General features: G+C 46.2%; 2 protein-coding genes across 4 annotated transcripts in view; both read right to left on the bottom strand.

The window, feature by feature from the left end:
* LOC142771403 (uncharacterized) overlaps positions 1 to 26,592 on the bottom strand; it is a 65,204-nt gene that overhangs the window by 25,063 nt on the left and 13,549 nt on the right. The window contains exons 2-4 of one of the 3 annotated variants that reach the window (XM_075872881.1): positions 19,204 to 19,340; positions 19,075 to 19,142; positions 16,468 to 16,551 (exon numbers count right to left, since the gene is read on the bottom strand). In XM_075872881.1, the coding sequence (XP_075728996.1) occupies positions 16,468 to 16,551; positions 19,075 to 19,142; positions 19,204 to 19,340 (289 nt within the window). The remainder of the gene's footprint in view (positions 1 to 16,467; positions 16,552 to 19,074; positions 19,143 to 19,203; positions 19,341 to 26,592) is intronic. The other 2 variants (XM_075872882.1, XM_075872883.1) reach the window with 2 other exon arrangements.
* Positions 3,793 to 7,044, bottom strand: LOC119164699 (uncharacterized). The gene is made up of 3 exons (XM_037416914.2): positions 6,542 to 7,044; positions 5,057 to 6,441; positions 3,793 to 4,648 (listed from the first exon to the last, which is right to left on the bottom strand). The coding sequence occupies exons 1-3, from the start codon at positions 6,695 to 6,697 to the stop codon at positions 3,793 to 3,795; spliced, it is 2,397 nt and encodes a 798-aa protein (XP_037272811.2). The 5' UTR covers positions 6,698 to 7,044.

The following is a 26,592-nucleotide window of genomic DNA, read 5'->3' as shown; positions in this document are numbered from 1 at the left end:
GTATAGTTGCGTTCAGCTTTGTTGAAAGAGGGACTGGCATAAGCCACTACTTTCTCAGCTTCTTGATGACGTTGCACAAGTACAGCACCGATGTAGATGCCACTAGCATCAGCATGCACTTCCATAGGCAAGAACACAACGAAGTGACGCAGTATGGGCCCCGACGTTAGTCGAAACTTTAGTGGCGGAACGCATCGTCGCTAGCTGAAGTCCAGTTGAAAGGGAGGTCCTTTGAAGAAGACATGTTAGGGGATGCACCATGTCAGCGAACCTTGGAACGAAACGATGAAAATATGAGCATAGGCCCAAGAAGCTTCTCAGTTCCCGCACCGATTTTGGTGGTTCGAAAGAGCTGATGGCCTCGAATTTTCGTGTGTATGGCCTTACTTTATTTTTGTCAACTAGATGCCCAAGACTGATTTCTCTGTTTCACCAAAACAACATTTCTTAGAGTTTAGGATTAAGGCAGCCTTTTGTATACAATTCAAAACAAGACTGAGACGTCTGTTATGCTCTTTCAGTGTGTTGCCGAAGATCATCACATCATCTAGGTAGCACAAACAAATTTCCCACTTAAGTCGACGAAGTATTGTGTCCATAAATCATTCGAACATCGCCGGTGCATTACAAAGACCAATCGACATAACATTAAAATCATGAATGCCATCAGGCGTCACAAAGGCCGTTTTCTCTTTGTCGTTCAGGTGCAAGGGTACTTGCGAATACCCTGATCGACAATCCAGTGACGAAAAGTAGGCCGCATAATGCAGGCAATCAATGACGTAATCAATTCTAGAAAGCGGATTTGAATTTTTTTTTGGTGGCCGTATTTAGTTTTCTATAGTGAACGCAGAACCACCTTGATCGATTCTTCTTCCTTACTAAGATCACAGGCGCTGCCTATGGACTAGATAACTCTTGAACAACACCTTTCCGTAACGTATCGGTGACCTGGTCAGCTATCACTGCCCTTTCTGTCGACAACACGCGGAAAGGTTTCATACGAACGGGGTGTGCAGATCCGGTGTCAATTCTGCGATGTGCACGAGAACGCGGTAGTGAAGTCTTCGTGTCACCTCGCGTGAAATCAAACACCAAAAAATGTGTCATAAAGACTCTTGCAAGAGCGCAGCGTTTATGTGAGGGTAGCGACTTGCTGATCATTCTTAAGATCTGTTCTTCAGAACTTCTTTTCTGGGGGTCGCTTGTTTCGGACTGCTGCTCTTCGCTTAAAACGGTGATAGGGCCATATGTGATTTCGTCAAACTCGGCAAGCTTCATATCACGCGGAAGAACAGCAGGCACCAAAGAACAATTGAAAGTTCATAATATTGAGGCGCTATTCGCGACTGTCAATAGAGAACGAGGCACAAGTACATTTTCTTTACGCATCCCTTCGCAAGTTGTTGAAGTTTTGCGTCAAACGATCAAAAGTCAGCAACGGCAAGAATAACAAAAACACGTGACAGCGCTAAAACAGAATCATTTGACACAACGAAACAGTTTTTCCCCGGTAAAGATGTGTCAGAAAGCGCAGAAATAAGTGCGTTATTCACCGCAATTTCGCCTGTGCCACAAGTAACGGAAGCACCACACTACAGAAGACAGTCGATCCCGAGAATCACTTCATGAGTGCACCGTGGTAATATCAAAAATTGCGTAAGGAGATATTCTGCTCCAAAGAAAACACTTGCAACACAAATACCTAAAGGAACGAGGCACTCTGCTGACACTAAGAAACGTCACACCACCATTACACGCGTACATAACCTTCCGACCAAGCCTTTCCTTGAATGTGGCACTCATGACGGAAACCGTAGCACCAGTATCCTCTAACGCAGTTGCAGGCACACTATCAATTAACACGTACACATTGTTTTGAGACATCATATTAGGAAAAGGAGCAGTTTCCAGAGATGTAGACCGGCCGGCAACTTTACCTCCATCGGCCGCACCGGCTAGTTTTTCGATAGAGGCGGGTGTGTAGAACGTCGCCGGGTGGACGGTGAACGGCGTGAGTGCCTGGCTGCTGTCTGACGCTGGCGAGCCACTCCTTCTGTTGGAAAGGCGGAAGAAATTCCTGGATGATCAGCCTGTAGCGTTTGTTGCACAATGTTTTGCCGATCAATGACCATCGTTGACGCCTTCAAAGTTAGGCCAAGTTAGTGGTGGGCCTTACCTCGTCTGGCGGCGACGGCGCCAAAAACTAGAGATGTGTCCTATTGCACCGCAGTTGCAGCGAACAGGTGGAGGGTGACCGACGTTGTAATCTTCGGGATGAGCCACCCTTGAACGCTGCGAGTAGTAGATACGATCTTCCAAGTGCCGATTCGTGGTCATACCCTGGTAAGCGCGTTGACCACTCGTCACGTCTTCAGGAAACGTATGATGCTGCTATTGTAGGGGATCTGTTCGACTGTCTACAACGCTCCGCATGGCCGACCGCGCTAAAACCACCGGTGCAGCTTCGTGAGGATGAATAAAAACGCAACCGAACTTTTTGGAATTCACGGCGTTCACTGATTTAATGTGTCGCTCAAGTTTCTCACGGAAAATTTGCCTCACAGTGGTCGCAAGGTCCCAATGGATACTGTAGCTGTCTTCAATGCCTTCAACCGTCGCAACGTTCGCCAACCTGCCGAAATTTGCCGTTATACAGTGTAGCTTCAAGGTCTCAAATGTGCGGCAATGATCGATAACGTCAGCTACCGAATTGAGACTCTCCTTACCAATCAAGTAGGTGTACACGTCTACGGCAATACCTTTCAGAAAATACCCGACTTTATCCCCTTCGTACATACGAGGATTCGCCGTCTTACACAACTTCAGGATCGTCTCAATGTACGTGGTACAATTCTTGCCTGGCACTTGAGCACGCTGAAGTAATGTCTGCTCGGCTCGCTTCCTTTTCGCAGTAGAATCACCGAAGCACCCTGTGAGTTGAATAGCGAAGTGATCCCAGGTTGTTAGCGACACTTCGTGGTTCTCGAACCGCAAAAGAGCAGTGTCTGTCAGGGCGAGAGCAACCAACACCACCTAGATAAGTTCAGGCAGGCCTCTTCACTGCCGCCGTGACGTCACGCACCTGGCCCGTCGACGCGCGCGCGCGCGAGCCGCTGCGGCGCGGACGCTTCCTGCGCGGCGGCCACTACAGATGAGTAAAACATTAATTTCTGCATTGCCGCGATATAGGCATAAAATATAAAATTTCTGAACGAACGTTATTTCACATCAAGATGAAATAGTGCTGTTCCGCTCCATCTTGGCGGACGTAACTGCTTCAGATTGCACTTAAGAGAAACGTACACAAGTCCCGGGCACCTGGCAAAATATTTATTACGATGTAAGTACCATGTATCACAAGGAACATACGAACTTCCAGCTTTTAGCAGTCATATTGACATCTATGACTACATTGTGCAACACAAAAACCGAAACTGACAAGATTAAGCAAAAAAAACAAGGCGCTAGATTATTCGTTATAATGTTTCAAAATTTATCACAGTGAAAAACTTTTAGCATCTGGTACAGTCATATTCACAGCCATAATCACATTATGGGGCAAACAGAAAAACACAACTGCTCTTAGAACGAAAGAAACTAGCTACTGGAGTATTCATTACAATGTATAAAGTGTATCACAAGGAACAAACATTTAGTATTTGGAACAGTCATATTCAAAGCCATATTCACATTGTGGGACAAAAAGAAAATACGAACCGGCCAGCTTAAAAAAAACTAGCCATTAGTAAAGCTTGCTTCATATTTTAGCGAAGGGGCCACTAGCAAAGTTTACTGTAGCGTTAGCAACTTTCTTTGCTTTGTACAGGCTTTTTCTTTCATGACACTGTCATTCCTGCAAGCGACATAGTTTTTTAGAAGCGTGTTGACAGCTGGTTTTAGAATGTTCTTGAGTACGGTATCTGGATGGTGGCCACTTGCACACATGTCCAACTCCTCGCCGTCGCTTAGTAGGAACTGCATGATGCTCAAGAGGACCATCCTTTGGTTGGCTTCTGCATGAAACCGCTGCTCCTGTTCCTTACTGACAAGGTGCTCTAGTACTATCTTAGTGCCAAGAACAACATTAATAACAAAAGGCTGCGGAAACTTCAAGCCGCCTCTGCTCATGCTGTCAATGAGTACGTGCTCACTTTGCTGCAGTTCTCGGTCAGTGATCATGAGCTGTGACTGACAATCCTCACATGGCTGACGTTTAATTGCAGCATGCGCACAATAGCCTGCAATGTATGCCAACGCAGGCACGTCAGTTTGTGATGCCTTCAGGTCACTTTGGGTGAGTTTGATGGCATACTTTGCTATTAGCATCTCGGCATCAAGCTCCTGTTCCTTAGGTGCCAATGACAGCGGCATGTCTTCCAGCTTTAAAGTTTCCTGCAAGCGAATCTTTGTCTCCGCTTCGAATACTTCTATGATTGACACATTGTAGTGAGATCCACACATTTGGCGGTACTTCCCGAACCTGGCCTCAAGGCAATCTGTTTGAAACTTCCCCAAAAGGACGTACCTAAAGCCCAGCTCATCAACGCAATACCGTGACAGCTCAATCAATGAATACGTGCTTAGCCGGAGAGCAAAGTGGGTCTCCTTTGTCAAACCTCCAGCCGTGGTTCCCCTCCGGCTCCACCTGTCAAGCCAGGTAATGAACTGATCAAGGTACTGAACTTGCAAACAAGACATATCCTTCACAGGCTGCTGATAAACATCACGTAGTCTGTGCCCCTTTTCTGGAGCCTTAACATTTACAATGCTCCACCACCTGACAATCAAATCAATAAAGGTGGCCGTTTCCTGCAGTGCAGCCAAATGCAATTTCTGCGCTTCAAGTGACAAAGCTGATGACACAAAGCTGTTATAAACTTTCAACACCAATTTCACATTTTGACGCTCTAGGTGGCTTGGATAAAGTGCTTTATAGCTCAGACCATAGGCAACCTTTGCAAGCTTGCTTTGTTCACTCTGGTACAGCTTCCTCAAAAAAGTAAACGAAGCTTTTTGGTCCTCACCACTTCCACAGCTTTCAAAAGGAGGATACAAAAACGACTTGTCATCATCCTTCTGATTGAGCCAATTGTTGCGTATACACTTGAGCAAGTGAACAGTGTCCACAACATGAAACAATGGCTGCTGCGGGTTGGCAGGATGAGGAAAAACAATCCCTGGCTCATTTTGCTCGCTAAACAGAGACATCATTTTCCTGTTTATGGCATTGTTGTCTGTTACGACCGCAACAACATGCAGACCAGCACTTTCAAGCCTCAGGATGAGTGTCTTTAGAACATCATGCAGCTCCGTTGCTGTGATACGAGTTACCGGAAGGATATGAGCAACATCTTTATAAGATGAAAGCAAAGACTGTACCATGAACACGTGCGCTGTCTTTGCTGGTTCCGCACAATGCGCAGCAAACCCTGTTAGGCAGCCACCTTTATATTCAAAAAACTGTTGCAGGTGTATTTCATCAAGCATGACAGTCACATTTTTTTCATGAGGCTTCAGAATGGTTGCTCTGCGCTTAATGTACCTCAGAAAACCTTCTTCGCACTGCTCTTTCGATGGGCTCACATCATGTGCAGCACAAACTCGCTTGATGGTAGTGTCATGCGGCAAGGCAAGCTTGTTGCTGTGGCGAAAAAACTTGTAAGCATGTGGAGAAATTGTGTGTAATATACTGCTAAAAACTAAAAGCTCTGCAGAATACCGCACGCCATTACTCTTCTTTGTCAGCAGCTTGCACTGCTCCTTCAGGAAGATTAGTGCGTCAGCCCTCTCATCATCATGCAGCTCATCATCACAAATGTCATCCAGCAAGGATAAAACAAGCCTAAGCACTCCTCCCACCTTGTCCTCCTGTTGACGGGCCTTCTTTTCACAATATCGCTCCACGCTTTCTAGAAGGTTGTCTAGCACACGGACATCACGGACTTCGTCAGGAATGCACACATCATCCGACACCAACGGAGCGCACTTAAAATACACGGAAACGGACAGATCCTCTGTAACCACCACAGATACAAGCATTTCCGGAGCTTGCAATGCCGGTTCGATGTGGGCGACGATGAGGCACGTCTCGCAGGCTGTTGTACACCAAAACTTCTTATTTGGACGCTCGTTAACCCGAGAAATCAGTTCACCCAGATTACAAACTTTGTACTGTTTTTCTTCTTTTTCAAACGCTGCTTGGGACTCGTGTATGGCTTTCTGGAGTAGCTCATTTTCAGTCCGCTTCCTTTTCAGTTCAGGCTCTTCTCGCGACGTGCGCGAATCCGAGATATACGAAGGGCAGTCTGGAAAAATGGCTGGGAAGGCGTCTGGAGTCAGCCGTGTCAACTTCATAGGAGCTTCAATGGTTCGTCCATCGCAGTCCGTATACGTTGACGTTGTGCGCAGGTGTTCCGACTTGAAGTGACGCTCGCAAACCTGCGCGTGACCGGAACAAAAAAAAACACCAATTAGAATCTCCTGGGATAATTACGAGAAATCTCGTTAATTCTGAAGGGGTACGCTCGATGCAGCTTACCTTGGGGTCCTTCAACAGCCTCACGTCGACGTCGCTCCGTCGCACAGCCCGCTGCCATTCCGCTCTTCGCTTAGCGTCTCTCGGAAAAGAAAACAAGCGGACTTTCGGACCATTGTCATAGTTCCCTCGACAGTTGGGTACACAACACCGCCCCATGTCTCAGGATACATTCGTCAACAAAATAAATTCGGCGGAAGCGGTAACTGCAACACGGAACAGCGCGCACGGCGTGGCCGCGTGGTCTCGTTCAACGACAGAGTGAAATAATTGTCACGGCTGCCGCCACCTGTCGGCGACTCGGACAACTTACGGCTCTGCCGCAAAGCTACGGGCTACCACGGTGCTCGCTCTCTCGAGAGAGGTGGCCCTCCTCCTTGCCTGTCAACATGCCCGGACACGCCGAAACGCTGCTGGTACGGCGTGAGCTAGGTGGTGTTGGCGTGAGAGGCTCGGGCAAAGTTGAATGACGTCACACGAAGGCGCGCCGGAGTGAAGAGGCCTGAACTCATTTAGGTGGTGGTAGAGCAACACACCCTTGCTGAGCCATAGCATCCCAGCCGTTGTACTTGCTCACACGTTTGTAGTGTGTGAGCCATCCTTCCACATTTTTGCCGGGTTTCCCTGAGAAAGGGCGCTACTCCAACTGACGCATCCAGGCACCGGGTGTCCGTGCCGGAAGATTTGAAGATGACTGTAGGCCGCCGTTGTCCAACATCGAGAGTTCCAGTAGTGTTGGAGGCAGTCGCCCGAGGCGTCGGCTTCGGCGAGGACCTAGCGGCCGTGGCTTCATCGTCTTGGGTGATTACACCGGCACCTCTACCAGAAAATTGTTACGATTAAAGTTGAAGGGTGTTTATTAGCAAGGCAAGGTTAATGGTCGGATAATAATAGCGTCGGTGTTTGCACCAGTTCACGCCTTTCTTTTTTTCTCCTCCTTCAGTTTATACCCGTTGCAATATGTCTGCGTGTACGAAATTTGTCGTATAATAAATGCGAAGCGTTTCTTAGTGAACTTTGGCGACGTTGAGTGTATATATCTATCTTGATTGCTGTGACAATATATATCTATTCATCTATTTATCTAGCAGCTTACGACTTTTAGCTCTCCTGGTCGTTTCCATAATGAGATCGATACCAAACTTGGTATGTCAAATTATGACTGCATGACAAGCATACGTGACTACTCATAACAATAAATTATTGCATCTCTGTTATGAATGTCATATTTTACATTTCATTGCCTCACTGCACTTACGGTGGTTTCATTCACATAACAAGTTGCAAAACGGGCATGATATGACATCACTGCATAACGAACACAAGTGACAGACCCTAACGTGAAAATTATGTCATGCATGTCATGATTCAATCATATGACTATTCACGACTACACGCCACACTCATGGTGTGCTCGCGGCCGTTTTCCTAGCTTCGCATCTACTAAGTTTTGTAATATGAAACAAGAAGGAATGACGAATGTATGTGACTGGCGCAAACGTGATAATCATGAGATTCGTGTAATTTAACAGCATGGCAACATGCTACGCTCATGACGCGTTCGCGACCGTTACGCAAGCTTCACATGTGCTGAATTTGGTATCACGTCACGGGGGGGGGGGGAGATGCCGCAAGCGCCGAACAGTGAGGAAGGAAAATATCGGTACCCACTCTCAGTATCTGTTTCCGCCAGTTAATCAATGTGTGTCATTAAATGACATACATCGATCAACGCATAACGTCAAGGAGAACAAGGCTACATGAATTTACTGTGGTGGGTGAACTTTTCGTCAGTTTACGAGACTTTTTGTGCGACGACGCCGTGCTTGAGGTAGGCTTACGCCGAGCCGGGTCAACGCCAACGGACTTGCGCCAAGTGACGTTCGTCGGGGGCGAGTGACCGCGCGTTCGACATACAAGTAATGATGGACGGAGAGAACAGATCTCGCGATGAGTGTACCGAAGAGTACGGGTGGCAAGCAGCAGTTTCCAAGCGAATGTCGACCAAATCCGCTGCAGGCGGGGAGTCAGCTGGAGCTGGGCCTACCACAGACGCGGCGTCTAGAACATTCGAGAAAGGCAATCAGAAAAAAATAGAGTTAGGAGGGCGTCCCGCATGCCCTACATGCCTAAGGATCGCTTCAAGATTATCTTACGACAACGTGGCGGCATCAATATTAGCAAGATTGGCTCCACCAAGGTAGGCAAAGCCATCATAGAAGCTGCAGGGTTGGGCTTAGCTCAGACGGCGTCAGACATCATGTGCCCGAACCTCAGCCAGAACATAATGGTGGCGAGTACACGGGAGCGGGAAAATGCTGAGAGGTGCGTGAGAATAAGATCGATAGACCTGGGTGGTTGCAATTGTGAGATCAACACCTATGAGGCTGCACCAGACATTAAGTGCAAAGGTGTGATAAGAAACATCGACATCACCAACGGGCCATTGGAGCATGAGAGAAATATTGTCAAACCAAAAGACCCCTTGCCGCTTGCGGTTAAAAGAATGAAGAATACCAGCACGGTGATCTTCGCCTTCGACGGTTACAAGGTTCCAAATTTCGTCAGGTATGGTTCGATCCTGAAGAAGTGTTCACTCTACATGAAAAAGATCGATATATGTTATGCTTGTGGCCGGCTGGGTCACAGAGCTGACGTGTGTCTTACCCCGGAAGAGACCGTGTGTAGAAGATGTGGCGATGTAAACGTGATTAAGGAACGCAGGTGTCCACCCAGATGTGAACTTTGCGGTGGTCCACACCCCACGGTAGACAAGATGTGCAGACAGCGTTACACAATTTCATACGTTGTCAGAAGAAGAAGTGAAAGTGCTATGGCAGCCATCGCTGGAAAGGAACAAGTCGACAATCCGTTGAACCTGCACTCGTCCGAGCTGCACTCATCCAAGCTGCACTTCACGGCATCAGCTCCAATGGACGACTCGAAGCCAACAGCAGCATCTCGCGGCAGGTCTCAGTCTCGAAATCACTCCCGATCCAGAAGAAGGAGTGCATCCAGGTTGGAATTTGTGTTGAGGTCTGGGAATCGGAGTCTATTTATCAACCCAGAATCCGAAGGAGGCATTGGTTCGACGTGGGCCGACAAAGTCTAGGATTGGCAATGACGGACGAGACGCAAACTACCAGAGGACAATCTTCCGACAACAGATGACTTGTCTGGGCTAATGAAGGACGAACCGAACCGGTGTCATGCTTTGCGGCCCACCCCCAGAGCAAAGTAGGGAAATAGAGAGTCTCAAGAAAAAAAATGAAGAGCTAAAGGAAATGAACAAAAATTTCTTACAGAATTAGCATTAATTAAAAAACTTAAGTGAAACCAAGCAGGCCAAAAACGAAAATACGCCAAAGGTAACGCCAGTTCCCGCGCCTGTGGGTGACGTGGCCATGTCGGCCAAGTGCAGAGCCGTCATAAGTAAGCTGAACAATACTGAAACGCACATTGAGGAAATGGAACAAACACTAGCCTCATTTGCAGATAAAATGAAAATGATCATGCACAGCATCTCACAGCTCACGATGAGTGTGGGAAAAATGCAGAGTACAATAAATGATCCTAGGGAAGGGCTTAAGGCATTTAGCGAAAAAGTGAAAACTCTTGAAATGATGAGTATGTTCGGCAACGAAAGAGGGCAGTGTGGACCATCATTCCACACAGCGCGCATGATTCCCCAGGCAGGGGATATGAACATCCAATATGGCCCACACTAAAAGAGAATTTCGAGTGTGGCAATGAAATTGCGGGGGGTACAACAACAAACTTGCCACAGTCCAGCAATATCTCAGATCACTACAATCTAAGCCGGATATAATAGCACTCCAAGAAACTGGGTACGGATACGTCAAGCTTACTGAGCATAGAGCTATAGAGTGCGAAAACTATGGTAGAGGCTTACATGAGTTGGTAAATAGGCAGCTGACACATATCTCTCACGATCTAGTTATTCGCGACAAGAACTTAGAGTATCTCCTGGTGGAGGTATAAGTGCCGGTCTCATACAAAAATGAAAGATGCAACAGCTTATTTGTCCTCAACATTTACAGTAACCCGAAGCACTACAAGCAACATTTCAAGATAATTTTCGAGAAAGCTACGAAACTCGCGGAAGTTAGGCCTCTAATCAAATTAGGGGACTTCAACGCTGCTTATGAAACCTGGGGATATACTGCGACAAACCAAAAAGGCAGGAATTTATGGCATCGTGCTGACGAGCAAAACCTGTATTCATTACGGATAAAGGGTATCCCACAAGAAGCGGCAATTCTGTCTGTGGAGACACCATACCCGATCTAACATTTGTCAAGAACGTAGAGCATCCCTTACGGACAAATACCGGTCATAACTTCGGCAGTGATCACTATGTTCTCAAGGTTAAGCTGGAGGTTGAGAAAGGCCACACTCGAGAATTTGAGGTTGTTGATTGGGATGTCTTTCGCAGAAGTAGAACGCCGAGCGGGTCAAATGCTGCCAAACCAAGCCTCAAAGAGTGGTGCGAATCCATCAGGAATTATATCAAATCGGCGTACAGAAAGCTTCTCACTGACGCTAACGTCGAGGCCATGGATTCTAAACTAGCCCACTTAATTGAAGCAAAGCATGCCATTACTAAAAATGGCGGCCTCAACGACTGAATCGTAAACTAAGAAGAAAATAGCAGAACTCCATAAACAAATCGAACTGCACCGCACCATTCTATGTAATAAGATGTGGGATAAATTTTGTGAAACGATTGATGGGCAGATCAGGAACAGCAAAGCATGGAAACTTATTAAGCACCGCCTAGACGAGAAAGGCACCAGGTCCAACTAGAGACACTGTCTTGCCCGGGCCATACACACAGCCCTTAAAAATCAAGACAATGAAACAGTTACTAAACAACTCATAGACAAGTACCTACCTGTCACTAAGGAGCCACAACGTTTTTCACGATCGGAATACCAGTAAGCCCCTCAGCCGGAGCTGGATCGACCCATCACTTTATCTGAAATCAGAAGGGTGTTGAGTGAGTTAAACAGAAAGTCTGCCCCTGGCCCAGATGGCGTCACCAACATGCATGGAATTCGGGTGATGTTCCAGATGAATGCAAACTTTCTCAAGTCATACTAAAACCGAAACCGGGTAAACCTCCGAGTCTGGAGAACTTGCGACCAATATCGCTAACTTCATGTGTAGAAAAAGTTGCGGAACATGCAATTGTTAACAGGCTTAAGGATTTCTTGGAAGACAACAACATATACACCTACATTATGTTAGGCTTAAGATCCTCACTACCTACTCAGGATGCTATGAAGCAGATTAAGCACGACATTCTAGACGGATACTCTAGAGATACCAAAGTCATCCTCGGACTAGACATTGAGAAAGCATTCGACAACATTAGGCACAAATACATCCTTCAAACGATAGAGGAAATTGGACTTGGATCGAAAATGTATAATTAAAAAAAATCTTTCTTAGGGGCACGTACGGCGAGGTTAAGGGTAGGAGACACCAACTCCGACGTGGTTCAACTCGGTGATCGTGTAACCCCTCAAGGCTCGGTGATCTCTTCAGTCCTCTTCAGCTTGTGCATGATCGGCCTGTCCAGAAAACTGAGCAATATCAGCAACGTTCACCACATCATTTATGCTGATGACCTTACTATATGGTGTGCTGGTGGTAGTGAAGGACAGGTACACTCACAGAAGCGGTGCAGACAGTGGAGGAATACTTGAGGCCCGCTGGTCTCAGGTGCTCCCCAGAGAAATTGGAGTTATTACTTCACAGAAAAAAAGAAAGGGGAAAGACCTAAGGGCTGGAAGCCCCTATCCGAAAGTGACATACATGAATTGACCAAAAACGGAGTAAATATACCCAGAGTTGACACGATGAGGGTACTGTGCTTTTTATAGATGCAAATGGCACGAATCAAATGGCGCTCAATAAAATTATCTTCAAGACAGAGAATGCATACCGGATGATCAGGAGACTTGCAGGAAGACAAAAAAGGCATGAAAGAGGACACTCTTATCAGGTTGATCAATTCTTTCGTGCTATGTCATATTTCTAATGTGGCTTCTACGTATAACTGGACACAAACCCAACCAAAGAAGCTCGACGTGGTGATCAAGAAAGTCATCAATAGTGCACTGGGTGTTCCGCTTCGCACCCGCACTGAAAAATTGCTCAAGTTAGGACACAACACGACTAGAGAAGTTGCGGAGGCTCAAGAAAGGTCACAAATAGCAAGACTCTCTACCACTTGCATGGGGAGATTGTTCCTCGATAGAATCATGATCAACCCTATCATAGACAAGGAGACGTGCACCAAGATACTACAGGACTTTGCCGAGAGCATCATCGTTGCCCCGTTGCCAAGAATTATGCACCCAACCTTCAACGTCGCCAGGAGGGTTGCCTGGGCTAAGGCTTCATTAAAGAAGTTGGATAAAGGAAGCAGCGGGGCTTGCTTCTTTGACTCAGCCTCATATAAAGCCCGAATAAAGTTCGCCGTGGTAGTAGTTGACCACCAGGGCAGGTGTACCAACTGCGCCACAGTTTACACTTCATAACCGGAAGTTGCTGAACAAGTTGCTATTGCGTTGGCCCTGACGGATGATCGATACACCGAGATATAGAGTGACTCAAAACCAGCCATCAGAACCTTAAGCAGGGGCAGGATCACACCACAAGCATTTCGAATTATTAATAGTAAACAGGCCATTGATACAGATTACATATATTGGTTCCCAGCGCACCTTGGATCACTCTATGACATTCTCATGAATCCAAAGGAATTGGCCAACAGCGTTGCCCGCGAACTTACTGATCTGGACGCTTTTAAACGTGGCTTTGATTCTGCTGGATTCAAAAATCTACATAGGGATACGCCCATGACACATAATGAAATTACTAAACAATACTACCTGGGAAGGAGAGAGTTTGCACCCCCTCAAAGTAGACTAAACAAAGCGCAAGCTGTCACACTTAGACAATTACAGGCTCAGTCTTATTACTCACCGCCACAGATAAAAGAATAGTACGATATAAAAGATATTGATGTTGTTTGCAAGGCATGTAAGAAAGAAGTATGCACGCTTGATCATATGTTCTGGGAATGTGGGTCGCTTGGCCGTGGCATTTCCCGGGAAAGGTTTACAGGAATGATAAAGTCTCACGATGACCTCCAAGTCCTGGCTGTCCAGTACGCCCATAACAGGGCTAGGATGCTCGACCCCCCAGTCCCAACGTGGGATTTGCCAGGCAAGTGGCTACTCCCTGTACAGGACGTGTAAACAAAGTTGTTTCCATCCATCCATCCATTCATTACGCCACGGGAAAGGATGACGAAGGTGTGTGACCTGTGCAAAAATGATAATGATGAAATGCGTGTCATGTAGGAACATGACTACATGCCACACTCAAGGTGGCAATACACTTCACTGTGATTCGGCGTGCATGCGCGCCGGCGTTCGTTTCGTCACGTCAACGCCGGCGATACTTGCAGGCGCGCACCGTGCTGCGTTGCTTTGACGCAAGCAAGCTTCAGCGCGCCCGGCGTCCCTCCATCATGAAGAGAGGCAGACGCAGTGCAGTCTTGGTACAACTCGGTAACGTCATGCAGCATGTTGCATTTCGCACCGGTCCCGCCGGGCCACGCCGAGGAACGCAGGTCGCAACAGTCGACCCTGACGTGCATTTTGCTAGCGCAGCGTCACTGTGCCCTTCGTACGTGCTCGTCAAAGTTACGTGGAAGTATACAAGGCCCTTCATGATGCGCTCGCGGCCATTTCGATAGCTCTTATGAACCAAATATAGAGTAACGTAACGTTGATGAATGACAAAGATATATGACTGGTGCAAGCATGAGAATAACGACACGCGTGCCATATAAGAAAATGAGAACATACCACGGTCATGATGCACTCGCGGCTGTTTTTTAGCTTCACATATACCAAACTTGATATCACGTCACGTGAATAGACAACGAATGTGACTGACACGTCCAAACATGATAGTGATTATGTGCGTGTCATACTACGCTCATAGCGTGCTCTTGGCCGTTTCACAAGCTATACATCCATCCAATTTGGTATTACGTGACGTGAATGGGTGACGAATATAAATGACAAGCTCAAACATGATAATCATAATATGCGTGTCATCTTAAACATGACTACATTCAACGATCATAGAGCGCTCGCGGCCATTTCGCTAGCTACACATACACCATACTTAGTATCAAGTGACCTCAACAGATGACGAAGGTAAATGACACATACAAATATGATAATCATGACATGGAAGTTATGTACGGCATAATTTACATCCGCCTCGTAACGTTGTTTTAAATTTAAAGAAAAATATCAACCTTTCTCATTCGTGTTTCGCATACCATCGGTTCCCTCTGCAGGTGCGATCTGCCTATTTTTTAGCATTATTTCCTGATGTGTCACACAAAAAGAATTACGACACGCCCACCTTCTCTCCACATGATTTGCATAATGTCAATTTTCAAATACGTGGGATCTGTCTTTTTTTTCACTGGCATACACTTTTACCTTGTGTCAGGTTTACAGGACGTAATAGTCTGACATCCGACAATATATGACGAGGGACATGCAAGACATCATTTCTACTTGATCGCATGACATTTATACTGAGCTGTGGAGCTGCGCCACGAATATGACTATTTCTTTCGCAATAAATGTCTGACGAGTTGATGGACGCGAAAGCTATCGCACTTCATGCTACAGCAGGCTTTCGTTCTTGTGCTGTGTATTACTTCAATAACTACATAATCAGGTCGTTTTTGCAATCGTTCATCAGAAAAAGATTTCGAAAGGTGTGCTTTTGTGATGAGGTATTTTGTGTTCGCTGCTCTTGGAAACTCCGGCATGCTGTAAATATTCATGCCATACCCATACAGCACAATTTCAGTGAATAAGTCAAGAGCTGTTCTGATTGTGCATAATATCTTATACACTATTGCGCGTAAATACACGATACGGTCAAGGTTAATGATAAAATGTCCTGATATCACTTTGCATACATCAGAGCACTAAAAAATCAGAACTAAGCAAGAACTACAGCAGCTTGAACTATGGCAAACAACTTGGAGAAGAAGCGATTTATTACTTATAACAAGAATATCACAATAGGTCTGACGGCATTCCACCAGGATGGAGGCGTATTTTGGTATTTAACCTCAATGAAGAACACAATCATTGAAGCAGTACTTATCTAAAGACGAGATTCTGAGCATTTGTGCATTCCTAATGAACATTCTTCAATTTATAAACTGTCAGGCGTGCTGCCAAAGTGAACCTAAACACAGAAACTCAGCAGGCTTCGCTGTAAATACCCATCTGTTTGCTCTGGTTAAGAATGACAGCTGCTTCACTTCGTGAATGTACTATCTAGACCGGCGTTCCCAAGGGCATACTTTGTAACATTCGCTTACAACCTTATAATAGAGAAAACCTCGGAGCGTATAACCACAGAACGCTTGTAAACCACCTATAGGGAACAGATTCGCGCAAGTTTCGGTCCTTACGACTGCACGTACTTGTCTTTTTGTAATGTCTGTGTAAACTTGTAAAAAATACTAACTGTCGTTCTTATTTACATACCGAGTTTTGATTTCAAACCGATGGTATATCTGATGACATTGGCTAAGGCGTTCAAGTTTTAAAAAACTGGTGGCATGAATGAGCGACAACTGCATAACCACGAACTATCCGAAACGCGCGAAAGATAATTGACGTCACAAAAACGAGCGAATATGATTAGGTGGAATAGATATGCAAAACATTTTGCGACTGAGGTAGTTTTGGCTGCAAGTGGAGCTTGTATTTGTTTTGAAATTGTAGTCGAGAACACTTAATGGTTCAACGATCTTTTACAGCGCAAAAAAAGATAGAAGCACGTACAATCTATTAGTGACTCGACCTTGAGAACACTGCAGGAATGGTCAAACGCCATGTAAAGTATACTTTCAGTTCTTTTCAAAGTCCCTGAAAAACGAAACAAATAAAATATTTACCATTTACAAACTTTTCTTGGTTGTATATAGAGTACACGTTTGAATTAAGTCCAGTACTGTAACACCAAAGCTAAAACGTGAAAATAAAATGGTCGTAAAGGTAGACTCCCGGTAGCGTTCAAGTGAATAGATGACGTCTCCAGAAAGACGAACTCCAATTTATGAAGTTCGTAGGCCGCTTTAAATTATGAGCCTCGCGTGTTGAGCTGTCAAGGCGCAGCAGATAAGCTGAGTACTGGAAACTTGGTGAATAATGATACCTTTCTGGACGTCAAATAACCGAATGGGTTAATCTTGCACGCATTCATACGACACATTGGTTATGATTCGCACACCTATCAAATAAACTTCAGCAGAGGAACGCGCATGAGATAGAAATATTAGAAATATGTTCAATGCATGCATTAGAGGATATTTGAGTGCATTACGTCAAAAAATTGAATAAGAAAAAGCAAGACGCATTCGACATGTAACTACGGTTCTTAATTTACCATACGCTGCCTTAAAATTGTGACGCATGTCCAACACGTCATTGGTTTGCACTGAACAACACGCAGTAATATTGATTATCAGTCCGTAACAGAGGTTAAAGTGTGTTGCATGTCACCTCGTGTAGGCTGATTGCAACTGTCGCTTCAAAATACTGCCAGCAGCGAGTAACAGTTCCCTAGTTTAGTATAACTGTCGACTATCCCTCTTGCGCCTCTTACGTCAGCCGTCTATGACTTTGGCTAGCACATGCTTACGTTACTACGTTTTCTCGTGAGGCCATTTAGGGTTCCCGAAATGCTGGTGTAGCTTCATCCTTCCCGTAATTATATTTGGCGGCCGGCTGAAGTAGACTAAGGGATGTGGTAATCGCGTGTATATTAAAACAACTCCGATATCTTGGAAGCATTAAAATGAACTGCACGTTCATTTTTATGATTCATGCACTGGAGTTATAAGGTTGTCGTTTCATTGGTCAGACTTCGCCAAAGCACAACGAAATCGGGTGCACCAAAGCGCTCCTTTTTAAAATAAAGCAATGCTTTGCGTTCGAACCTGAGCTCCCACGTTTTCTAGAGTACATTCTGAGAGCGCAGCACTGTAAACAAGGTTACTTGTTTAAGATCCAGCTGTACTACGCGTTAACTACAAAATTACTACCAAGTAAGATATGCTAGTGGGCGTTATACTATAAATAAAAAATTGATTAATAAATTATTGAGGGGAACCTAAAATTGCTCCATTTAAGCGGCGTTCGAGCCAGTGGGTGGGTGCTAAAATGTACAAACATTAGGCCAGAAACCACCTCGAAGAAACCCCGTCAGCACAACTTATTGTGAACTATGCGGTACTACACGTTAGTGGTAGATCTTTTCATCCATTCGCTTCGCGTATATTTTTACAGCAAATAAATTTTATTTTTCATGCATTGACACGCCGAAAAAACACCGGCACGCATTCATATCAGCAGTGCCGTAACCTCAAAATGTATGACGCTATAAAGCACCAGCATACGTGTTTTAGCATGATGAAGTTAGCGCAATCAGACTTTGAACTAATTGGGGCCTTTTTTGCGTGTTCTCTGGGCCATGAAAGGTGGTCATTGAGATGAAATATTTAAGATATCTCCAAAATTTGCGTTTATTCTTTTGCGAATGCATGTGCTCATTGTTATAACTTGCCCAAGAGCTCCAGCACAGCGTAAGACGTATCTGATAAAATGTGACGCTGTTTCGTTCTTTTTCATGTATATTAAAAGCACGTTGGCTTGCTCAGCAACAAGTATTGAACCTATGGCAGTCTGCTGGATAGAGTGACAAAAATAGCTGGCTCTGCACTTCAAATTAACCATCATGAAAACCGACCTGTTTGAATTGTCTGGAGTTTCTCCTCACAGAAATACACAAAGATTTAAAAGCACCAGAACTCAGATTAGGCTACATGTAGGTTCGAGTTAAGCGAGTTCTTACAAACGATATTTTATTATAACAGTATTCCGCTCCGTTTTGCTTATGAGTTGCGGGAACGCATGTCCATCGAGGGATTATCTTACGATACATCGACACAAAAGAGGGGCTCTGAAGTGAAGTCTTTGTGTGAGGTAAATAAAAAAGTACGTTGATTGACATCTAGACTGACTACTGCAATAGGCTTTCACTGCTCAGTCACGTATGCCTGCTTGTTGAACATTTCCAAATAGGCAAGAAAGCGTGCACCTATGAATGTACACATTTGCTTTTAAAAGCGATGTCACATGTAAAAACAGCAAATTATTTAGGATCTAAAAATTATAAATGTGCCTGTGTGAGTATCTGGTAGTGAAAAGTTACTCATTCTAAACATTCGTTTAAGAACACATGTTGGGGATTGAAGTTCGCAACGTTAAATTGTGAAGTCTCGTACGTATGTTCAGAACCAATAATAATTGTGAATATATTATCTAGGAAGTCGTGATGCTTCAGTTCAGATCCTGAGTATTTCGAAGAAGCGTATGCTTTTTTCTTACCTCTGTGAAATATAGTCATCCGCTCTTTGTGCTGTGTATCAAGCACTCCAAGTATTCCCATGTCGCACCTGCGATGAAGAAACACAACGAGTAGCACAGAAAATACGTAGCGCAAACACAAAAACTTACCTCCTGTCTCTGATGAACACGCATCTGTTTATTGAAAGTGACATTGGTGTAACAGACTGAACTTGATCTACTTCGCATTTGATATGCCTGCTGCGAGTTGTTTTCACCGTCCATATGGGCTCCATCTGGTTCATGAACTTAAATAATAAAAATAATTTCTAAAACATATTTCGTTACGCACAGGGTTGCAGAATACACTATGTTTATACAACATGGAAGACGGGCAGCGGTCATGCGCTACAAGAGCGACGCCATCTGTTTCATGGCCGACACACGTATTCTGCGACTATAGTGGCACCCTCTAGTGAAAAGTGCCTCAAAAACCAACGTAAGATCAAGTATTGACGGTAAAAGCACACTCTCTAAGGGTTGCATCAGAGAACGTCGTTTAAGGGCTTTAGTCGGGTAACATGCTAAGTCCCAGTAGCTGGTGAGAACGACGAAAGCTTGGGGTCAGTGGCGAGATCTCGTGGGCGAGTTTGGTAACTCAGTGAGAACCCCGTAAGGCCCAGCTTAGCGCGGGAGCAGTTTTTTCTTGGGTACCTTCGACGCAAAAATTTTGTCTGTCTGTCAGCCTGTAGCTTTGTCTGTTTGTCCGTCCGAAGGGTACTTTTAACGGCACCAAAGTGACCAAACGATGCTTTAAACGACTTACCTCATCCGCAGCACCCACCAGTATTGCTCAAGGTTCAGCGTTCATACTTGTGCGATTGCCGATCAAAAAGCAATTATTACGCATATCTGAGGCACCATAACAACACGTCCTTATTATGTATGGGCACGTTTTACTAAAAAGCCATACATAAGTTTTTCAAGGATCGTAGCCATTATAACGCTGTGCTGGCCATGCGACGCTTGCACGAAACGGCAAGTGTTTCTAACACTTTGCTGAGACGTCGCGGTGGTGGCACCAAGCTGTCGCCTTACGTTCTACACCTTATCACCTCAGAGACGGGCGCCCTCGGTGGTCGGGTTCGAATGCCGGCTGCGGCGGCTGCATTTCCGATGGAGGCGGAAATGGTGTAGCCCAGGAGGTCGAAATTTCAGGAGCCCTCCACTACGGCGTCTCTCATAATCATATGGTGGTTTTGGGACGTTAAACCCTACATATCAATCAGCGCCCACGGTGTGCGCCCCGTTTTTCAGGATAACTGCTAGATAGCGCTCATGTCTCTCGTGTGACGTGGCTTGATGCGCTCGTTCGCCTCCGCTGCATGCTTGAGGCACTCTAACGCCACGCCTCCTGAACAGCATTCACCAATTTTCTCGCGCATAATATCAAATAAAAGTTTTGTTCACTCTCTCCTTGCGGAAGACTATAGATCGTTGATTGATTTGTGGGGTTTAACGTCCCAAAACCACGATATGAGTATGAGAGACGCCGTAGTGGAGGGCTCCGGAAATTTTGACCACCTGGGGTTCTTTAACGTGCACCCAAATCTGAGCACACGGGCCTACAACATTTCCGCCTCCATCGGAAATGCAGCCGCCGCAGCCGGGATTCGAACCCGCGCCCTGCGGGTCAGCAGCCGAGTACCTTAGCCACTAGACCACCGCGGCGGGGCAGACTATAAATCGTCTTGCGACGAGATTTGTGGTGTAACGTGGCCAATTTTTTTCACTGGCACACAAGACATGAGGTCAGCCAGAGAACGACCAGGGAACCAAGGCTGAAAGGTGTGTTGCGGTGGTGGCAGACGAAATGGCGGTTTTAGTTGAGCTAAGATGCCAGGAGTCGATCATGGTCTTTGCGACTTGCCGTTACCGCACGATAAATGGGGTCGTAAGCGTACAATGCATTTAAGTTAGCCTTAACAGGAAGTAATGAGACGAGGGGTTAGAGCAGTTTACCGTCATATTTAGTATGATACAACCATTACCGGCGTGTTGTGTGTAGCGCAATTATCGCGGCTGATGCAGAGCGCGTAGCCAGTTCCCGACCAGTCAACTAGCAAAGCTGATCGGTTTCACGAAGGCGAACGGAGAAGACCCGAGCACGGAAAAAAAGGAGACTTCTTCGTTCGCATGGTTCACGAGCGGAGATGTCAAGGTCACCCCCGTTCGGGACTAAAAGGGGAAGGCTTACTCCGAAGAGCGCCTGGCAAAGAGCAGGTCAGGCGCCAACGTCTGAGTTTGCACCATTGTTGGCATGCACGCGTGCCTGAAAATGACGCAGGGACGCGACCACTTGCCTGACCGAGGCATAGTGGCGGCAGGGAGACCAGCATAACCTCCCCCGCTGTACGTCATTATCTAGCACTGTTAAGATTTCGAGGCGCCTCGCTGTCGGATGCACACCGGGTAAGCGCAGAGAGCCCAATGGTGTACTCACCGCTCTTAAGGAGGCTTCAACGAAGCAACATTTAATGAGAGAGCTCACAGGGCTCGAGCGTAAGAACGGCTGCCGACGGAAGTCGGCCGACGGAGGCAGCATGGCCTGGCATGGGAGAGCGTGTCACACGCGGAAAACCTATCCCTCTGCGTGTTGTATTTGGTAATGTGGTTTTTACCAATGCAGTGTCTATTATGAAATTGTACCTGCAATTGATTGTGGCAATGTGAACCCACACTTGTGATTGACTTGTGTGAAGAGCCTCCGTTCAACTGAAGGTGAAAAAGAGGATGTTTGAATCTGAAATGAGGAGCAGAGTTTCGGGCTTGGACTCGGGCTTACGCCTGAGGCTGCAATAGAGCGTTTCTTCACCAGACTACGGCTATTCCTTTACGCTGCCACCGTGCACACGAGTCATCGGGGGTACCCATTCTGAACCTCAAACATCTTCCATCCTTTGCTAGTGTAGAAGCTAGACAAGGAGGAGGAAATTACCTGGCGCAGTCGACGTGGAGTGGAGAGCTCGCTGAGAGGAAGCTGACAAGACGCATGCTGCTTCGGGACATGCTGGTGTGCTGCGAGAAGCAGCATTGGCATTCGGTACGAGCCGGCCGGTCAACATTGGAGCCTGGAGTTGGGCAGAGCAAGAGCGCTGAGCGTCACTGAACGATAGCAGAGCCAAAGGTTGTAGTTCAGTGATGGACTTGCCGCAGGGCCGCGGCAGGGTGCTGCTTCAGGAGCAGAGCAGCAGGGACAGTCAATGTGACAGACCGAGTCAGCGAGAGGACTCATCTGTCGGAGACCTGCTGCATTGGAAGTGGTCATGGCGACTAGCATTGGTGACGAGACGGACGCAGTTCCAACAGTCAACTTAATCGGGTGACGCATCACTACAAGATGAGGCCTGCTTCGTGCTCTCTCGAGGCGCCAAATTGTTTTTTGCTCACTGAGTGCCCTTGCGTTCAGGCACACTCTAGGAGATCGCGCATTCAGAGAGAGATGCGATAGAAAGCGACACTATGAATGAATTGGATCGCACCCACGAGATGCCGCTTGAGATAGAAGTGCTCAAGCTCAAGCTTGAGCTAGAGAAAATGAAATCGGGGCGTGCTTTGTCAGAAGAGCCGGAAAACGGGAACCAGCATTCTGGTATCGCACTGTACGTGAAGGTGCAGTTTCAGTCCTAGCACCTATGCCCACTAAGGAGTCGATAATTCCAGCGTGGTTCAAACATGTGGACGCCCTTTTTGTGACGTTAGGCATACCCGAAGAAATTCAGGGCACAATTCGGTTGCCATTCATAAGTGAAAAGATGAGCACGTTCGTTGCCAATCAAGCAGAAGATGGTGTGATGCCATACTCGGATTTGAAGTCTAGAGTGTTAAAGAAGATGCGTATGACTTCAAGCGAGTACCACCGTATGTTTGCGGAAAACAAGCGAGAGGAGGGCGAGTCTTGGAACCGAGTGACGGTGCACCTGCAGACTATGTTTTCATACTACTTCGGCAGTAGAGAGGTGGAGATATTTGGAGGTCTTCAAGAGTTGCTTATAGCTGACAGACTAAAGCAGTTAATGCCAAGTAATCTCCGCTTACTGGTCATTCAGCAGGAAGTTAAGGACTGGTGAAGGCCAAGGATATTGCGGAGTTGGCCGGCAACATTGAAGAAAGCCTCGACAGCAGACAGGGCATTTACCGTGGTGCAGAATCAGGAAATTTCAAATATGCGCTGCAATCGAGACCCTTTGCCAGAGCAAATTTCAGCCCCAAATAAGGAGCGTGTTTTGGCTGCGAAAGACGGGGTCTCTTTCAGAGAGATTGCCAATTTTCTCGTGATACTGCTGCTAATACAGCCGAACTTTCGAGCATGGCATCCCAGAAGAAGCGATTATGGGAAAGCCGTACCGCACCATCGAGACCCTCTGCGATTATGAGAAACTCGCTGATGAAGAATCCGCACATTGAGATTCTTGTGGGAGGCAAGCACTGTTTCGCACGCGTTGACTCAGGGGTGGATATAATGGTGATACGGGCGAATGAGGTATCCGCTGAGATTTTGCGTGAGAGCAGTGGCACAATAGAGCTAACTGATGCTTTTGGGCAAGGTGTGACCGCACGTCTAGTGTGCGTACCTCTCGGACTTCCGGTCTCGCCAGGAATCGTTGCTGAGCTGGTGAAATTGCGCTGCGCGGTGACCAATCAGTTGGCTTCGAGTGTATTCGTTTTGCTTTCACCGAAAGATCACGAATGTCTCCATCACCACCGGCAAAAGCGACTGAATGGTCTAAAAGAGCATGATGCGAGGGAGATCAGCTGTGTAAGAGGGGAAGTTAGACCACAACAGTATTCATTAATGAGAGAGGCAAAGCATTTGACCAAGGTTTTAGCCCTAGCGCTAACACCGTGCAATGTGCAGTGGAGACGGCCGAGCAAGGGAGCCGCCAACGACTAAGTCCGCGTTACTTGTGGAGCAGGCGCAGTTGAAAAGTCGCCAATCTGCTGCAGAATGTACTGTGGACAGCGAGTGGCTTGGTGCATTTTGTGGACATTATCGCGACGGGGAAGACGAACGCAATGAGTCACTTGCTGATACGCGGCGTCAGGTGAAAGAGGGATTGCATGTCAAGGGAACTGATGGACGGCTGCTGTATCATAGAGAGAAATTAGACAGTAAACTGTCGCACGAATTGGTGGTGCCAGAGTCGCACCGAGCACATGGCAACTCTTGCTGCGGTAGCTTCTCAGAAAAGAAAACGAGAAAGCGCGTTAAAAGGCGGCAAGTTTTGCGGTTGAGCGGTCGAACGAAAGAGTTTTACGTCTTGCGTATTCCCTGTTCGAAAATAAAAGTCGTCGGGTTAGGACCATCGCGTGTGCGACTCAAATGTGAAGTTGAGACGTAAGCTCCTAAGAGGATTCAACTACCACATTTTTGAATGCATTTTTGTTTTGGGATTTTGTTTTAGTTTTGAAACAATTTTTTCATGTAATCGCCACGGATAGAAGTTATTTTAGTGACTAGTTTTTTGTTTCCTTTTTTAGTATTTTGGTATGGAGTGTTACCAAAGGGTGGTGACGTCGTGAAAGGCTTATAGTGAAAAGTCAGTTATTTATAAGTAACGGCTGTTTGAAAGTGTCGAACACACTGCCGTGAAACGTAGAGGCAAAAGTAGCATTTGATTGTGCTAGAGGGCTTCGCGTTGTTTTCTGAATGACGGCAGTCAACCCCAGCAAACCTTTTTGTTTCGCCACGGACGCATCAAAAAGGGCAATTAGAGGTTGCCTCTCCCAAACAATAGGTGAATGTGCACGATTAGTCACATGCTATAGTAAGAGGTTGAGCCAGTCACAAAGGGAGTTTCACAGTTGAATGAGATGCGAACGTGAAACATTGGGGCGCGCTGAGCGGGGCTGCTGATGCTTTTTCGCGTCTCGGGTGATCATTGAAATCAATGATAGTGACTGTTTAGTGGCAAGGTAAGGTTTTGTCTGCTTCAAATGGTTGAGTTTTTGTTGTTTTTGATGTTGTTGTTGATATGTATCAACTGAAGTGGTTTCTATATATTTTAAGACTGTAAAGTAGTTTGCATCGCACGTTATGCGTGGTGTTAAACAGACTAATAGTTCCATTGTAAAAGACATTCTTTTGTTGTGTGGTTCTTTAGATACGAGCTAGCCTCTAAGAGGTAGAACTGCTTTTAGGTGTATTAGATGTGTTGTGTAGGGATAATTGTGTGAATGAAATAAGGTGGCGTTTGTGAGGCCAGTTCATTATGTTTTTTTTTTCGTGGTGCGATATGTTGAGACTGAGGTATACCCGTAGCACTGCGTTCGTCGCTCCCTTTCAGTGTGTCATGCGGGGCCTGGAGGCCGCATAGGGTGGGTCTGCCGTGTTGGGACAATGACCATGTGATGTGAATTTAAAAGACACTATGCCGCCAGACAATGCACGGCGCGCGTTCCCAGTTTCAAGTCAATTCAAACTGACTGGCACGGTGGACTTCATTCAGAAAGCGTTCTTCCTTGTAGTGCATTACGAGAGTGTTTCCTTTGAGAGGACCATTTCCTATCGGAAAAAAACGAATGATGGGCATGGTGGAAACCACCACCCACCATTATAGTGGATTAATGTAGTGGGTGAATGGTGGGAAACGCCCACCATGGCGCATGGTGGGTATGGTGGGTGCTGCAGTGCCGGCAACACTTGAGCGCGAAATGACGTCAGAATCACCGTGACGAGCTGCCACAAAAAATAAAAAAGAATTCTATAAAAACGGTATAAAAGCACCCGTCCCGTAAAAAGAAAAAAACAAGGCGCGACGGAGGATCGAACGTGCAACCTGTGGATTCCCATTCGAAGGCGCTAACCACTGCGCCACGCCAACATAACGTTGATTGCGTGTTAAATACTCAGTTGCCATACAAATTTAAGGTTCAACTTAGTTATGTTTGTCGTGTACACAACATAGACAAGATCTACACCGGCTACTAAATATTGCACATTTATTAAACACAAGCAACTGCGGCCTGTAACGATTGCCACTATGTTAATGACACTAGTGCTATTTTTTGCAATTCACAACTTCAAGAAAAAAAAACAAGTGTACTGGGGAGCAGCGACAGTTTACCGGCGGGGTCTGCCAAGTTTAATATCCGTTTCGCGCTCGTTCTAAAGGGCGACATCTGCTCACGCTTTATGACGCTTCTAGGCTCATTCCATAGATACGCCCGCCTAATTTATTTGATTGAGTATTGGGATGCTTTTCACGCAATGTAGAGGGCGGTCGCGCCAGCGCAATGCTGTAGCTCTTTCGCTAAAGCAACAACTACATAACGGCTTGGCCAAAACGAATGCAGTGTGCCGGAAACATTACGCTATCATATTGGTTCACCAAGCACACGAATTGCCACGTCTGAGTTCACGTACAAAAGCTAGAGAAGTGCCGGCGAGTGTGACCGGCGGCTGTCGGTGAGAAGACACTTAATTACGTTCTCTGGGAGTGCTTTAATCGCGTCGCATCGATGTTTGTTGCTTCTTGAACGGACACCATACACAATGAA

The sequence above is a fragment of the Rhipicephalus microplus genome, chromosome 9 (genome assembly GCF_043290135.1).
Source record: "Rhipicephalus microplus isolate Deutch F79 chromosome 9, USDA_Rmic, whole genome shotgun sequence".
NCBI classification, from domain to species: domain Eukaryota; kingdom Metazoa; phylum Arthropoda; class Arachnida; order Ixodida; family Ixodidae; genus Rhipicephalus; species Rhipicephalus microplus.
Note: the sequence above shows the minus strand (reverse complement) of the source record. Positions and strands in the feature narration are given on the sequence as shown.

What these genes read in the sequence shown, in the direction of transcription:
- LOC119164699 (XM_037416914.2), bottom strand. Translation starts at nt 6,697, where the DNA reads ATGGGGCGGTGTTGTGTACCCAACTGTCGAGGGAACTATGACAATGGT. An exon ending in GGCTGTTGAAGGACCCCAAG is followed by an intron (nt 6,442 to 6,541) that starts GTAAGCTGCATC and finishes GGTCACGCGCAG; the next exon opens with GTTTGCGAGCGTCACTTCAA. An exon ending in GATGATGACAAGTCGTTTTT is followed by an intron (nt 4,649 to 5,056) that starts GTATCCTCCTTT and finishes CTGGCTTGACAG; the next exon opens with GTGGAGCCGGAGGGGAACCA.